This window comes from Rhinolophus ferrumequinum, chromosome 10, assembly GCF_004115265.2.
Source record: "Rhinolophus ferrumequinum isolate MPI-CBG mRhiFer1 chromosome 10, mRhiFer1_v1.p, whole genome shotgun sequence".
Lineage (NCBI taxonomy): Eukaryota > Metazoa > Chordata > Mammalia > Chiroptera > Rhinolophidae > Rhinolophus > Rhinolophus ferrumequinum.
This window is the reverse complement of record NC_046293.1, coordinates 50,429,421-50,443,965: the sequence shown is the minus strand read 5'-3', so window position 1 is coordinate 50,443,965 and position 14,545 is coordinate 50,429,421. Positions and strand designations below refer to the sequence as shown.

Sequence of the window (14,545 nt, the reverse complement as noted above, 5' to 3'; positions counted from 1 at the left end):
AAAAGAAAATTGGCCCACGAATTGATAACTGATTGAAACTGGGAGAGGGGGGTCAATTACATTAGCTTTCCCATTTGAAATATGTTAAAAGTAAGGACTATGTCTTCTTACTAGATCTATGTGATCGGAACCTTCATCCATAAAAAGAACACACAGGTGCATAAATGGACTAAAACTGTCACAGTTAGAAATTTCAGGGTATACCACTCAATTTAAATGAAATCTTACCTCTGACAAATAGTGAATAGCAACTCTGCTATATATTGTACATTTCAGATTAAAATGGATCAAAACTGAACCCAGCTCAGTGCTTCAAATTTGCCTCCTCTGGCTCATGACCATAGACTCAAATGATTTAATTGTGAGCCATCATCTCAAACTCATTTCCATTCTTACCAGTTTGAGAGCAGGTTAAAAGAAACAACCTTCCTAATTGTAAGTTTGGCATTCAACGCATGAAGGTAACATGTGCTGCTGAAAAGCCCCAAATAAATGCCATTGTATAAGCTACAATTGACATTCCCTTCTTTTCATATAGCTGTATCTCTTTAACCTAATACTTAATAGAAATTACAGAAAAACAGACACCTGGTTCTTCTGTATACAACATCACAAGTTACCTACGTTAGACTATTCCTCCACGATCAATTTTAGTAAGCTTTCAAGGAACCCTCGCCAAGGTATCTTGAACGCTCAATCCACTGACTTTTCCCCTACCCAATGATAACAGATACTGAGTGAAGGCTGTTCTACAAACTGAGGGAACAAAGAAAGTTCTGAGACAGGTAATAACATGAATATATACACTAAATTGCAGGCAACATGGTGAAATCTTCTCCGATTATGCCAAAGGAATTCTTTAATCACTGGGAAAATAAATAAAATACATAAATACATAAAGCAAAACCAACCCCAGGCACCCATAGGAGACTTCACTTTCCTAAATGGATGCGGTGGCGGCAGGTAACCGTGATGCAGTCTCTTCTACATTGAACTCTATATTCAAAATATATTCAAAATATTAAATTTGGAAATAGTTTTTAACAACAGGCTCTTGTAAACTTGTTTTGCCTGAAAAAAATTCCTATGCCAGTGCAGTACAACTGTTCAAGACTGTTTAAATCCATAAACTCTTGTTGTAGCATTTATATTGAGTAGTATGGAGGTTGTTTTGGGGGTTGAGAGGCAGGTACCTACGAACGTGTAATAGCTCTAATTAAAGATCAATCTTACTTGCTTCAGCTTTCACTTTGTCCATTTCAGCAAGCAATGCCACTTCTCGATCCATTAAACTAGGAAGGGATGACAAAGGAAAACAAGGTTTGATTAGAAACTTGAAACAGAGAAGTGGCACACTGTAATAGTGGAGAAAGACTTACGGAGTTTGTTCACTAAAAGCATATTACAAAGAAAACACTGCATGGACCACAAGAAAATTCTGTCTTACCCTCAGGAAAGAATATTTTAAGGATTCCAACACACACACACACCTAATTTCCTTTTATTTCTATATATTACAGTACACCATTAGGTGGCAGTAGCAAGCTACAAAACACATTTCTTGGTAAATTGTGCTTAAAGCAAAAGTCCTTATGGAAATGACATCTTTCCCCATATGAACTCACATATTTTTTATATTTTGGTCTATAAAATTGGATAGCTTTGCTTCCAATGAATTTACCAGGCAATACCCCTGCCAGGGCATGGTAAATTTATACATGATTAGTATTTGTATACCTTCAACATTTTGCCACAGTTGCACCAAGTTTACTGGCAATTTAGTCTTTAGAATGCAGAGTAGTCAAAAGAAACACACACACACACACACACAGTGCTTGTTTCAGGTAAACATTTAGTAGTAATACAGAAAATACAGAATCAAAGTTTTCTGGTACGCTTTTCACAGAAAAAGAACATTAAATGGACAATTAGCATTTTCTCCACTGCAAATGCAAATGGCATGTAAAGCTTTTCCATGTCCTTATAAAAGAGCCCCGATAGTAAGTGGATTGCCCTAGTATTCAACCAGTGAATGCAAATAATTTTCATTACCATATCAGTTTTGCTTAGTGGTAGGAAAAATCTAAAATTTTAATACCTGCACAAACATTAAATGTTCTAACTTGCTTCAAATTTAGAATTCATTCTGATTTCTCCTTTTGAATGGGAATATAGCTACAGAGTTAATAAAAGTTCTACTCTTCTTTCTTACTGTAAAACCAATCATACACACACACATATACGAATTCAATTTAGCTCAATGTGTACTTCTGTCAGCACAAGGTAGTTCATACGGAGATTACAGTACGAGACATACAAAACAGTGTAAGGCAGGGACATTTCCTCAAGCAGCAAAATCTTGCACAGGTAAGTGCCAGAGAACACAAGTTAGATAATCATTATGCATGATGTTAAAAAATAGACTTGTAACAAAACAAATTTGGTTGGCATATTAACCCAAAAGCACCAGACTGGAGAGAAGGCACAACCATCGTAGGAATATTTTGTTAGGAAAGCATTTCCCAAATCTTGGCAATATTTTGCTCCAAGAACTCTGGCAACATTTGCAATACCTAAAAGGCAAAACAAAAGCACAACAGAGACAGGAGCTGCGGGGCCTCGAGTGTGACATGACCTGTTCTGTTGTGTTGCTGAATCACCTTAAGATGCAGACACCATATAACAAATTTATCTGACAAAGCTTATAAACTATTTATTAAAAGACTTCAGTAAACATGTAAGCCGTTTGTAGCTTACAATCTTCATGATAAAAAGTAGAATGTCGCATGACCTTGCTTTTGGCAAAGAAAAAAATTCTGCACAATCAGACTTTTTTGTGGCAGTATCGGGTACTTTTTTTTCCTGTGAGAATGACTAGCACCCATTTAAACAAACTTTGCCGCTTGACTGACTCATTGGTGATCATAAGAAATTCTTAGGGCAGCACATGGACAAACATACAACCACTACATTAAAAATTAGTTTACGTTTTCATGCCACAAAACACTGAACAGCAGTAAATACTTCTGTTTCTTTTTGTTTGTTGTTTTTATGTTGCAATCTATATACAATATCTATTGAAAGGTCCTGTGATATCAGCCAAGCATTAAACAGAGGAATCTATTCGTTAACTGAAGCTGTTGGGATATTTTCTCAGAGAAAAGCTTGATGAATATTAACCATTTTCCCTTAAATTTTCACAAGTCTTTAAAATACAAAAATGAATAAATGCTGACATACATACGGTGTTAAGTGCTTGACATTAAACTTTGGATTGCTGAGGTGTCCACTTCAAAGACATCCATCTCAAATAAACATATTGCCAGCTACAAAACTAGATAAAAAGCCAGGTCACCCCACCCATGAAGATCCCCTTTTAGAAAGCCCTGGGTGACCTAGATAACTGACCACTTGAGTGACCCTACTTTTCTTTTCTGCACTTCAATTCACATTCTTATGTTTTAAATTCACCAATAAAGAGTAAACCTACAAAACCCTATGTATTCCTCTCTTGACCCCAACAAAAGCAGAATCTCAGGTGTGATCTCCACCCCCCCACCTCCGCCATCCCCTGACCTTGCTGTGTGGCCCTGGAAGAGCTGTGTACCCTCCAGAACCTGAGAGTAATACATCTTGTTTTTCAAAGTTCCCTGATGTTATTACTGTGATGGATCTCGCAATTATAGTAAGAACCACAAGGGCTGGTCCAGCCACAACCCTGGTTCATGTGGGGGATCACCACAGTAGCGGGGGCCCAGCTGAGTGTCCCCGGGCATTCCCAGCTGACAATATCACAATGAAAGGCTGAGACCAACACAAAACAATATAATAACATAATATATTATGGTTGTGTAGAATGACCACATTTTTAGGTCATTCATATACTAAGTAAGCATTTCGGGGTGATGAATCACGATGTCTGCAACTTCCAAATGGTTTCACCTAAACACACACACATGGAGCAAATGACACTGATCTATGTGCTATCCTTTAACTTTGTTTTTGGAAAGTTTTCATAATAAAAAGTTGGGGAGGTATATGCAGTAAAAATAGAGATGGAAAGAGTTCAAAAGTGGAAAGTAGTCTAAGCATAAAATAAATAGCAGAGGCATTTTTTACAATTAAAAACAATAATTTACTGAGCTACAACTTTCTAACAATGAAGAAACTCAAGCTACAGTTTTCCATCTGTTCCTAAGCTAAATGATGCTCCCAGTATGGATCACTCAATGGGCCAAGAGATTCAAAAGTACCTGTGTTTTGAGGCAACAGGTTTTAGATGCCATAACTGCAAGCAAAGAGTCCCCGCAGAGAGCGATGAAAGACTCATTCAGACTGTCAGACTTTCTGCTGCCTTGCTCACTCCAATCCACGGGGGTACTAAGCTTGCAACTATTGTCTTAAGGCTTTCCTGAATGGAAACACACCATAATACGCATCTGACACACTGGATTCTGAAAGTGCTAATGAAATTCAGCTAAATATTGCTGGGATTCCGTTCAGAAAGACACTAGGTCTTATTAAACCTTATACAGTGGCCTTATACAGTGTAGAGAATTTCCAAATCCTTTCTTCAATCATGAAAGATGATTTTAAATGATTGTTCACTGTTACTAAGGAAAAGGACTGGTAAACGTCTGAATGTTCTGTATTTCCTTCCCTCCTTACCAGGACTTTTTACTTTCACATTTGCTCAACTTATTCTAAAGCTTTTGTGCAATGTAGTTGCTCAGAATAGTTGTTTCTGCAGCATTACCATTCATATCTCTAAGATACACTGTGCCTATCCCTTTAATTAATATATTTAACATGTAGCTAATTCTAGCTATTGCCTTTAGTACCAAAGAATTGTTAACTATCATTTGTTTACGGTTGTTGCATTAGAAAACAATGTTATAATGGAAACACAACTCTGGTAATTCCACAGCCAATTATTTCAGGGGACAATACTCTGAACCACTCAATAATGTTCTTAGAAAACATTTGTACTTGATTTTAATTGCTGAAAACCTAAAACCTATTTGTTCTAATTCCATTAGGCACTCAAAGCAGAAATCTAAGCAAAGACGATGCAAACACCTTCATTTCTCTAAAGACACTTCCCTCTTCTCATATGAAACAACCAATTGTCAGTAGTTTTTATTAGCAGAGACTTAATGATGCTTTGTATCTTTTACCTACGTCCATACTCCCAGCACTGGCCTTATTGCAGTATTTTACATATATCTGAGCTCAAAATAAAAACAAAAAACACCAGTTAGGTAGCCAGGTCATCATACTGAGCTGAAGAACTGGGGTAAAATGAATTGAAACAAAACAAAAAAAACTAGCTTATTAAATCAAATTTGGATCTTGTGAAAATTTTGATGGTTTCCTCTTTGTCAGGAGTCCTCTACAAAGTATGTGGACATGTGATTTTATATTTCAAGAGTCTAAAGTAGCTTTTAAGAAGTTAGAATGTGAATATAAGCTGTACTTGTGAGACAGGTCCTCAATGGATGGTCTTCCTGTTCTTTTGCAGTGGTCAAAAACATCTCCATTTTAAAGTAATAATAGATACCATGATACCAATACTCAATCATATTTTACAGCATGTTTAGGGAAAAAGAACCAGCAGCAATCTAGATTACCAGGGAGTATACTTATACTGTCCAAGCTTCTAGTTGGTAAGAAAAAATTGTCAGTGTTAAGCCACATAGTGAGCAGCTGACAAGATCTACATTTGAAACTGTGATTTGTGTTTTTTTTAATCCTCCCTCTGGAATTACTATTGCAATGTCTAAAGGGAGACATGTGTGGACTAGGAAGGAGGAGACTGAAGAGTAAAGGCAAACAGATACCTGATAAGACACAGAAAAAGAAAACCGGAAAAATGTCACTTAATATCAAATATGACTTTGGACAAATTATTTTTTTCTGTGCCCATCTTTCTCTTCTGTAAAATGCGTATAATACTACAAGTGATATTGTTATATACATTAGAGATATTGTGCATAAAAGCTTCTGACATACAATAGCTCAATAAGTGGCAACAGCAATAATTACTCTAATGGTCTGTACTCATCTTGATTTTTCAGTTTCAACAGAATATCTATTATAAATGCCTTCATATTAACTCTGATAAATCTTATACATTCCAGATCCACTGCCTAGAAATTCTTTAATAAACATGTACACACACTAACACAGTGCAGTAATACAGATGTAAATAAAAAATAACTTTAAATGAAAAGAATTCAAAATTACACTCTCACTATGACTACAACTAGTAAGATTACGTGTGCAGGTAGATAAGGGACATGAGGGAACACAGAAAATAAATTGTGTTAAGATGGCAGAGTTACATGACTTTCATTTCTATTTTAAAAAACTATTGTTATAATTATGGGAAATATAGTAAACATAAGAGTTCTGGAATAATGGAAGCTTTAAAAATTATACACAAAATTCAGATTCTTTCATCAAATGCTCTCATTCTACCTTGGTCTCTGACTTCATCCCTCACTACTTTCAAGTACAGTTGTACCTTGGTTTTCGAACGTAATCCACGTTCGAAAACAGCCAACAGCTAGGCCTTAGGATTTTGCACTCAGTGGAAGCCGTGTGACATATTCGACTTGTGAATCGTGTTCGAAAACCGAAGCATTTACTTCTGGGTTTACGGTGTTCATAAACCAAAATGTTCGTCAATGGAGACGTTTGAAAACCAAGGTACCACTGTATATGTTACCCCCTTACTTTAGCTACACTATGTAGAGTCCCTACATGTCCTTTCTATGCCTTTGCTTATACTGTATTTCCTAAATGCAGTGTTCTATTCTCATACATTCTGCCAATGTAAATTCCATGCTGCTTTCAAAGTTTGATAATGATTCATTTCCTCCAAGAAGTGTTTTCTAATGACTCCACTCCATAGTGACCTTCCCCATAACCTTCATACCTTTCCCACAAGATCTGACCTGAAGAATATCTGAATCACAAGTCACTCCAAGTTGTGACTTAAGGAGAGTGATTTAGGACCTTCTGAATTACAAAACAAAAAGAACACTGAATATTTGGATGGAAAAATTCCTTCTTATAGTTTTATTTTGAACTGAAAAAATACTTATAAACGCTTCCATAGGCTCAATCAAAATCCTGGTCCTCCTCTTCTGTTCCACAATGACTAAATTCCTTAGTCCTTAAATTCTCCTACAGTGGGGTTTCTCTGCTACATAGCCTTTAAGCTAAAGAGGAAATAACATGTGACATGGACCAATAGTCTCCAGCCTTCTTCCAAGCTTGAGTAGGGAAGTGAGCCATCAATGACGGATGGGAGGAAGACCGTAAGATTACTGGGAATTAGAATACATAGATTCCAATATTGAGTCTGCAACTTACAATGTCATGTTAAGTAAATAACTTAACCTAAGACTCAAATCCCTCTTAATAATAAAGTAGAATGAAAAATTCCTACTTTACAGGACAGAAATCGGGCTAAATAAATCAGATCATATGATTGAATATGTTTGGCAAACTGTAATCTTTACATGTTATTAGCTATTTTCACAGATGGTTAAAGAGTTAAGTTTTTAAATTGAAGAACACTGAGGCCCATGGAGGTAAGGACTAGTAGAAATAAGGTATCAATGTCCTAAACATGAAAAAACTGAAGAATAATTTAAAACTATAAACTGATATGTACATTTGTTATAATACATTACACTAGCCCATTCCTTTATTTCTATGCTTTTAAGACATTTTTTAAAGTGCTCTGGTTCATAAAATGATTCCAGCATCTCTATACAGACTTTAAATTTAAAGATCTAAAAGCCTTTGGTAAGACTACTGGTAGCTTAATATAAGAAAAAAAGAGAAGTTCAAATAAAAGCAATTTTTCTAAGGTCAAGAAGGAATCAGCTAGGAAATTTTTCAAAATCTTAAGCACAGATTCACATTGACTTTATGTGTTGTATAATCTCAAATCTCTTGACAGTATTTTTCTCTTACCCATTTTCTCCTTTTGTAAGTACCTTTTAACTTTCAATAAAATAGAAATTTTTATTTAAAAGGCAAGCTGAGTGTGTATCCTATTGGTATTTTTCACCAACACATTATATGACAACTTATATAGTATGTTAATCATATTAATATATTATATTAATTAACAAGAAAAGTAAACTTGGGTCCAGAGAGGATTATTATTGAATCACCAATATGGACAGATTTAAAATCTGTTACATACTAGAAATCTTCTGATTTTTATCTTCCCACAGGTATGTGTCAGCTTTCATTTGGCCTCAAAGTGAAAGCAGTTATCCATATAATTCCCCTAGTGCCACATCAGGGGTAATTTAATCTTATTGTTGCATATTTATTAGAACGTTTTACTTTGCTTTTATACTATAACCAACACACACACACAGAAATGGCTTCTAAAAGACATTAACTTCAAGCTTTTGTTCCGTGCCAAATGAAGTTACCTCACCTGCCAATTATGTCTTGAGGTAACAACTACAAGGGACACTGAAAGAAAGTAGTTTAAAAACCCAATCGGCCAGAGAGAAGGGCTTTATACCAGCAGGAAAGAGCAGGTAATCTCTTTCCTCAAGTTAAATTGACCTGGTTGCTATGTCTACTAATCAATCCTAAATACACAGTTCCCAGGCAGGAAACCATTTCATTTGTCATTTATCGAAGGAGGCTCCCCCTGGCGGGGTTCCAAGTCAACAGGAACTCACAAATCCCTCTCCCGGAACTGAGCTTCCTGGTTCAGGCTGGTTCTGAATGGAATCAGATCCTGTGGCTAAGGAACCAATAAGCTAAACAATCATGGACACCAGAGGCTTATCAAGGCAAAGTTGTAATGACCTACTCTTAGTTCTTTATTCTTTTCCAAATGAGCCAACAATATCTGATATTACTACAATGCAGGGTAAAGGGCGTATTGCTTCCTCCCAGTGTAGAAAGACAAATCAGTTACCTAGAAAATTTTCCAGAAGTTAGAACTTAATTTAAGGTAAGTTTGGGAGAATTAGTTGGATTTAGAGAGCATATAAGGCTGGGAAAGTGGCATTAGCTAGTATACGTAAGAGGAAATGTGCATGTTAAGTTTTGAAACAATGACTAATCTGGCTGGAGCAAAAATGTTTGTAAGAAAAACAGAAGATATGACATTAAGTTTCTCACTATAAAGCCAGAAAGGGGAAACTTGGAATTCAGGACAAAGCATGGGTAGACTAATAGATGAATTATCTATCCTAAAAGTAGTTTTTGGTTATAATGATTTAATGGAAGATTTACACTCTGCAAATGATAAATACAGGAGTCAGTAACTTTCTGGAGGCTTTATTCTACATCTTTGTTAATTCACTCCCTCCTTCAACTCCAGAGAACAGGAGGATTGAGACTCCCTCTCTCTCTTGTCTGCTGAGGCACAAAGTAACCAGACTAAGTTTGTGAACAGAGGCACAGTGGAATATATGCCCAGGGGACTGTTCTTATTCATGAACACTTCCTCTCATTTTTTGGATCCAGGCAAGTTTTACAAATAACAGAGGGGACAGTCCTATATCCCAAAACATCAACCTAGCTGCCTGTCTTCCCATCATTTTACTTAGTTTGTTCCTTAAGTTTTTTCCATTTTCAAAAAAAAGTCCCTTTAAAAATGCGACTACTCCCCAGAAATTAGTTATGGTTTAAATATCAGTTAACACCTAATATCTAATAGTTAAAACTGCTTTCGTATTCTAGAAAACATTAGAATATATTTCTCCCCTCAAAAGATTTTATACTCACATACATTTGAGAAACAGCATAGCATAGCTCCCTCTTACAGATTTACAATGCACACTAACATTTGAAAGGCACTGAAAAGTCCAAAAGTAAAATTTTTAAAAAAGTATTTTCAAGCTTCTTTAACTACCAAACTGTGTATTCCCTACAGAATACATATTAGTATATTTGAAGATATGAGTTTCTTTAGAACAGCTTGAAAACACAAAACTAAAACAAATCAATGACTGATAATAGGGCATAGAAGAGACTATTAGGGTGGGGTGCACTAGGAAGGATGAAAGAAGGTAGGAAAACAAAGACAGATTTTTTTTTTCTACTTTATAATTTTGTTCAAAAATATCATGCTGTTGGTTACAGATTCCTGGTTAAAAGACAGACTTTAAAGTAAGGATGCATGATCTACTCTATACCGTGTTTTCCTGAAAATAAGACCTAGCCGGACAATCAGCTCTAATGAGTCTTTTGGAGCAAAAATTAATATAAGACCCGGTCTTACTTTACTATAAGACGCATTAGAGCCAGTGGTCAGCGTGAGTGGCCGGAGCCGGCGAGAGCTGCTGTGAGCGGCCGACCGATAACTGGCGACCGGCTGCCTCAGCCGGGGGAGTGCAAGGCTCATAACACCAGCATGGGCCAGGGAGCTGTGTCCTACACAACTAGACTGAGAAACAACGGCTTGAACCGGAGTAGGGGGTGGTGGAAGAAAGGGGTCGGGGGAAAAGATGCATTAGAGCTGATTGTCTGGCTACGTCTTATTTTCGGGGAAACACAGTCATTACTTGTCCCTTTCCAAACAATATCAACGTCAGGCCCATTTCTACAGAATCATGAGTTCTCTGTCCCACTCATTCTCACACTGTGACCAAAAGAAGCAGAACGAAGCAGAAAGCTATTGTCTCTCATAGGATTTTTAAGTCTCTCCCCACTATCTAAAGTAGTTAGGGAGTCAGGAAGTAAAGAACTTGGCGAATGGCTGACAATTTTTATTAATGATCATTTTTATGCTACTGATATCAAATGCAACTTAACTTACCAGCTCTGCAATTCTGCAAAAGCTTGTTTCATTTTCTTAATGGAAGCATCCATCTCTTCTTTAACTACAACTCGATACCGTGCAAGAGACACTGTGCAGCGCTGGAGGTCTTTCACAGATTTTTCAATATTGGAACCTTGGAAAGAACCCCAATGATTAATAAAGTATAGGAAACTTGAAAGATGAATCTGAACTAACCAGGTAAAGTAACAAACATGTGGACTAAGAGTGTTTCCTAAATGGCCACCCTCCTCAAAAAAAAAAACTGATGTTTTCATAGATTTAAAAAAATAAGTATCCTGGCCAAGGTGGAGTACTGGGAATTGGATTTACCCTCCTGCCTTAAACAAGCCCCCACCCACACACACACACGCACACAATCTGAAACAATGGTTTTCAGACAATTGACAATATGCAGTATTTTTTCACTGAGAACACAGAAACAGAAGTGAGGCTATGATTGCCCCAACTTACTGCCTCAAGTTTCCAGACTGCAATGCAAGGAGGAGAAATCCTAAACTGAGCCTGGAAGTCTCCCTGAATTGAGGAGACAGCGTTGAGAATTCAGGGAGGCCAAAGTCAGAATTCTCAGGGCAGAGTACTGGAGAGAGGCAGGTACACAATGATGAGAGAGTTGTACAGAGGATTCTGAATGGATGAGTGTGAGAAAACCACCCAAGACAGGGAAAAGAAGCACTGGAAAGGGGCAGGTGGAACAATCAATCCCCAGACCTCACCCAGGCAAGAATAGTTCATGTTCATCCAGCCACACGGGGCACTAGGCAGAGCGCCTAGAAGGGTACCGCCTCAGTAATGAGGCAAAATTAGCTCTAAAGTAAAGGCTGCTCTAGTTCCACCTAACAAAGCTTAAAAGTAAGTCTCAAACTGTTTCCAAGTAACAGTCCCAGAAACAAATCACAAGAATATTTTTAAATATACAAAAATATCTAGCAATCAACATAGCAAAATTCACAAAGTCTGGCATCCAATAAAAAATTACCGGGCATATAAAAGGCAGAAAAATATGACCCATAATGAAAAGAAATGATACAGATGCAGAATGATACAGAAATGACACAGATGCAGAATCAAATAGATTAAACATCAAAACAGCTAATGTAATCAGATATCATACGTTCAAGAAGGTAGAGGAAAGCATGTTAAGGAGAGACATGGAAGATATTTTTAAACCTCCCCTCCCCATGAACCTCTACAAATGCAAAAAAAAGAAGTCTAAGATGAAAAATACACTGGGTAGGATTAATAGATTAGAAACTGTTAAAAAAAGGAATGAATTTGAAGACAGCAATTTTATAAACTAGCCAAAATCAAACAGAGAGGGAAAAAAGACTAAAAAAATTATTTGAACAGGTACTAAATTTTCAAAACTCTGTAAATGACAGAATTTAGAATATATTTCACCATGTAGACATTACAAAACTGAAAAGTTCTTTCGGTAATACCGTTTGAAGCATTTATATGTGGATAAGCCAACTTTGGAGATAAAGATACAATACAGTATTTATCTACCCAACACATTTTAACCAGTTTCTAAGAGTTCTATTAACCTTTCTACATTTAACAGTTTCAAAGTTATATATATACTGATAGTTGTAATCACAGATCTAAAAAATTTATAATGTGCCCAGAAGAGATTTTTCATTTTTTATTTAAATTCTTCATCATCTCAATTTGATTTAAAATCTACCTAAAAGCTTTCAAGGCTTGTGCCTTTATTTTGCTTGACTGAATATTCTCAGACTTGCTTCTCTGCAACCAAACTGAAGATTATGCTAGAAAGATGAAAAAGGAGAGCTTCACTAATTAAATTTAGCTCATGTGGAATAAATAATTCAATAAAGAGCTACAGGTTACAAGTGTCTTTTACAGTCTATGTTTCATTTGTTTAGTGGAGTGGACCACCATGCTTAGACATATGACACTCAAAAGGGCTATTATCTCTGTTTATATACTGATTATTTAAAATAACTATTATAGTTAAATTTAAAAAAAGCAAAGAGCTACCACCAGTTGATGCTAAGTACTTAAGAGAAAATGATCTTGTTTAAAGCTAGAGTCTGACAGATTTTAGTAAGAGCATTAAGTTGTGAAGATAAATGAAAATATTTCTTTCAAATGTCATGTCTGAGATGGCAGAGTTTTTTAGTGTTGAGTCAACCAGGAGATAAAAATGGGGGAAACAGCACAAACAGTTACAGTAAAGCAAATAAAAGAACAGATTAATGGTAGCATAAAAGTCATTCTGGCAGTAGAGTTTGACACTCATTCGCAAAAAGAATCCCAGATACTATAACAAGATTGTATAGCATCTGAACTACTATCACACTACAACTGTGTACAAAGTCAGGGGAAGAGCTGGGTAGTCACTGCCTGGAAGTCAGTAAAAGGATTACCTCCTGACCTCAGACCTAATCTATGGGAACAAAGAGATAATCTATCCTCTTAGCCAAAAACAAAGATGCTTTTTTTTCCTCTGAAAGGTAGGCCTCTAGCTTACCTAGCTTTTTGTTGGTAGAGGAGCGTGGAACATCTTCCATGCCCAGATTTGAGAACTGAGGTTTTGAGAGAGGTTTAGCAGCATTCCTATTTTGTTGAGAATTCTGAGTAGAGTGCATAGTCAAAGACTTGGACTCAAAATCAGAGACACCATTTTCCAGCACGGATCCTGTCAGAGAAACATGAGGATTTTAGCAAAATTTAAGGGTAAATCAATCAGGCCGTCTTACGTGTACACAAAGAAAAAGGGTAAAAATGTTTTAAGCAAAACTATGCCTCTTAAATGGTTATAAACAAAATCAACCGAGCAGAATCAGGGAGGCGAGGCTATAAGGAGCATCTGACTCAGCTCTAGGCAGCATCCCGAATGAAGAAAAGGAGTCTGTGTTCCCCATCTCTAGATAGGCTAGCTTGTTCCCTGTAACTCTGGGCACAAGGAAGTTAACAGAGTCAACATGACCAACTTCTGGTAACTTCTATAAGTTACACTGGGGAAGAAAGAGTTTTACACTGTCCTAAGGAAGGAAGAGTTTTAAAAGCTTTAGGGAATAGAAAGGGCAAAGAGTTAGGACATGAGAGGAGAACTAGCTCCAAAAAAAAATGGAAGCCACTGTCTTTGGTTTGTTTGAGGTCACTGTAGGTGCTATATTTTTCTCTAAATCTTTTTGTGTGTGTGCAAACTAATCAATAAAAGAACATCTGAAAGTACAGCATAATTCTTACATTGGCATTGCATTTATGAAGCCAGCAACAACAGAGCAAGGGGAACTGGATTAACAAACAAGTAATTTAAAAAACTATTTTAAAAGAGATGTTCCCAATATCTTCCCAGCCCTCATCAAAATGGTTAATAATAAAAAATGTACAAGATATGTGAATTTACAACTAACATTAATCTTAATTTTTTATTAGAAAAACCGATGTGGGATTATAAAAACTAATAGTCTATTTCTCATGAAAACTATGGGATTACAGTTATTATATATTCCTCACTGTGTTACATCTTAGAATAATAATGTCAACATCAACTCATTATAATCATTTTCCTTAATAAGTGTGCAATTTATAAAAATCTTAAAGTCACTTTCTATAGTCTCTAAGATGAAGGGATTAAGTTAGATTTCCCTCAAGACTGCTTTAGACTAAAATTAAAATATGAGACAAAAGAACAAGAATTGTATTTTTCTAGGTCTCTGATAATTTCAAAATATGACTCTT

The 14,545-nt window shown here is 36.2% G+C and overlaps 1 protein-coding gene across 4 annotated transcripts in view; it reads right to left on the bottom strand.

Annotated features, from left to right (window-relative positions):
* The window catches only part of SPATS2 (spermatogenesis associated serine rich 2), a 106,661-nt gene that overhangs the window by 14,712 nt on the left and 77,404 nt on the right, over window positions 1–14,545 (bottom strand). For all 4 annotated transcript variants that reach the window (XM_033117456.1, XM_033117457.1, XM_033117458.1 and 1 more), the window contains 3 exons: window positions 13,329–13,496; window positions 10,811–10,946; window positions 1,234–1,292 (listed from right to left, as the gene is read on the bottom strand). In XM_033117456.1, the coding sequence (XP_032973347.1) occupies window positions 1,234–1,292; window positions 10,811–10,946; window positions 13,329–13,496 (363 nt within the window). The remainder of the gene's footprint in view (window positions 1–1,233; window positions 1,293–10,810; window positions 10,947–13,328; window positions 13,497–14,545) is intronic.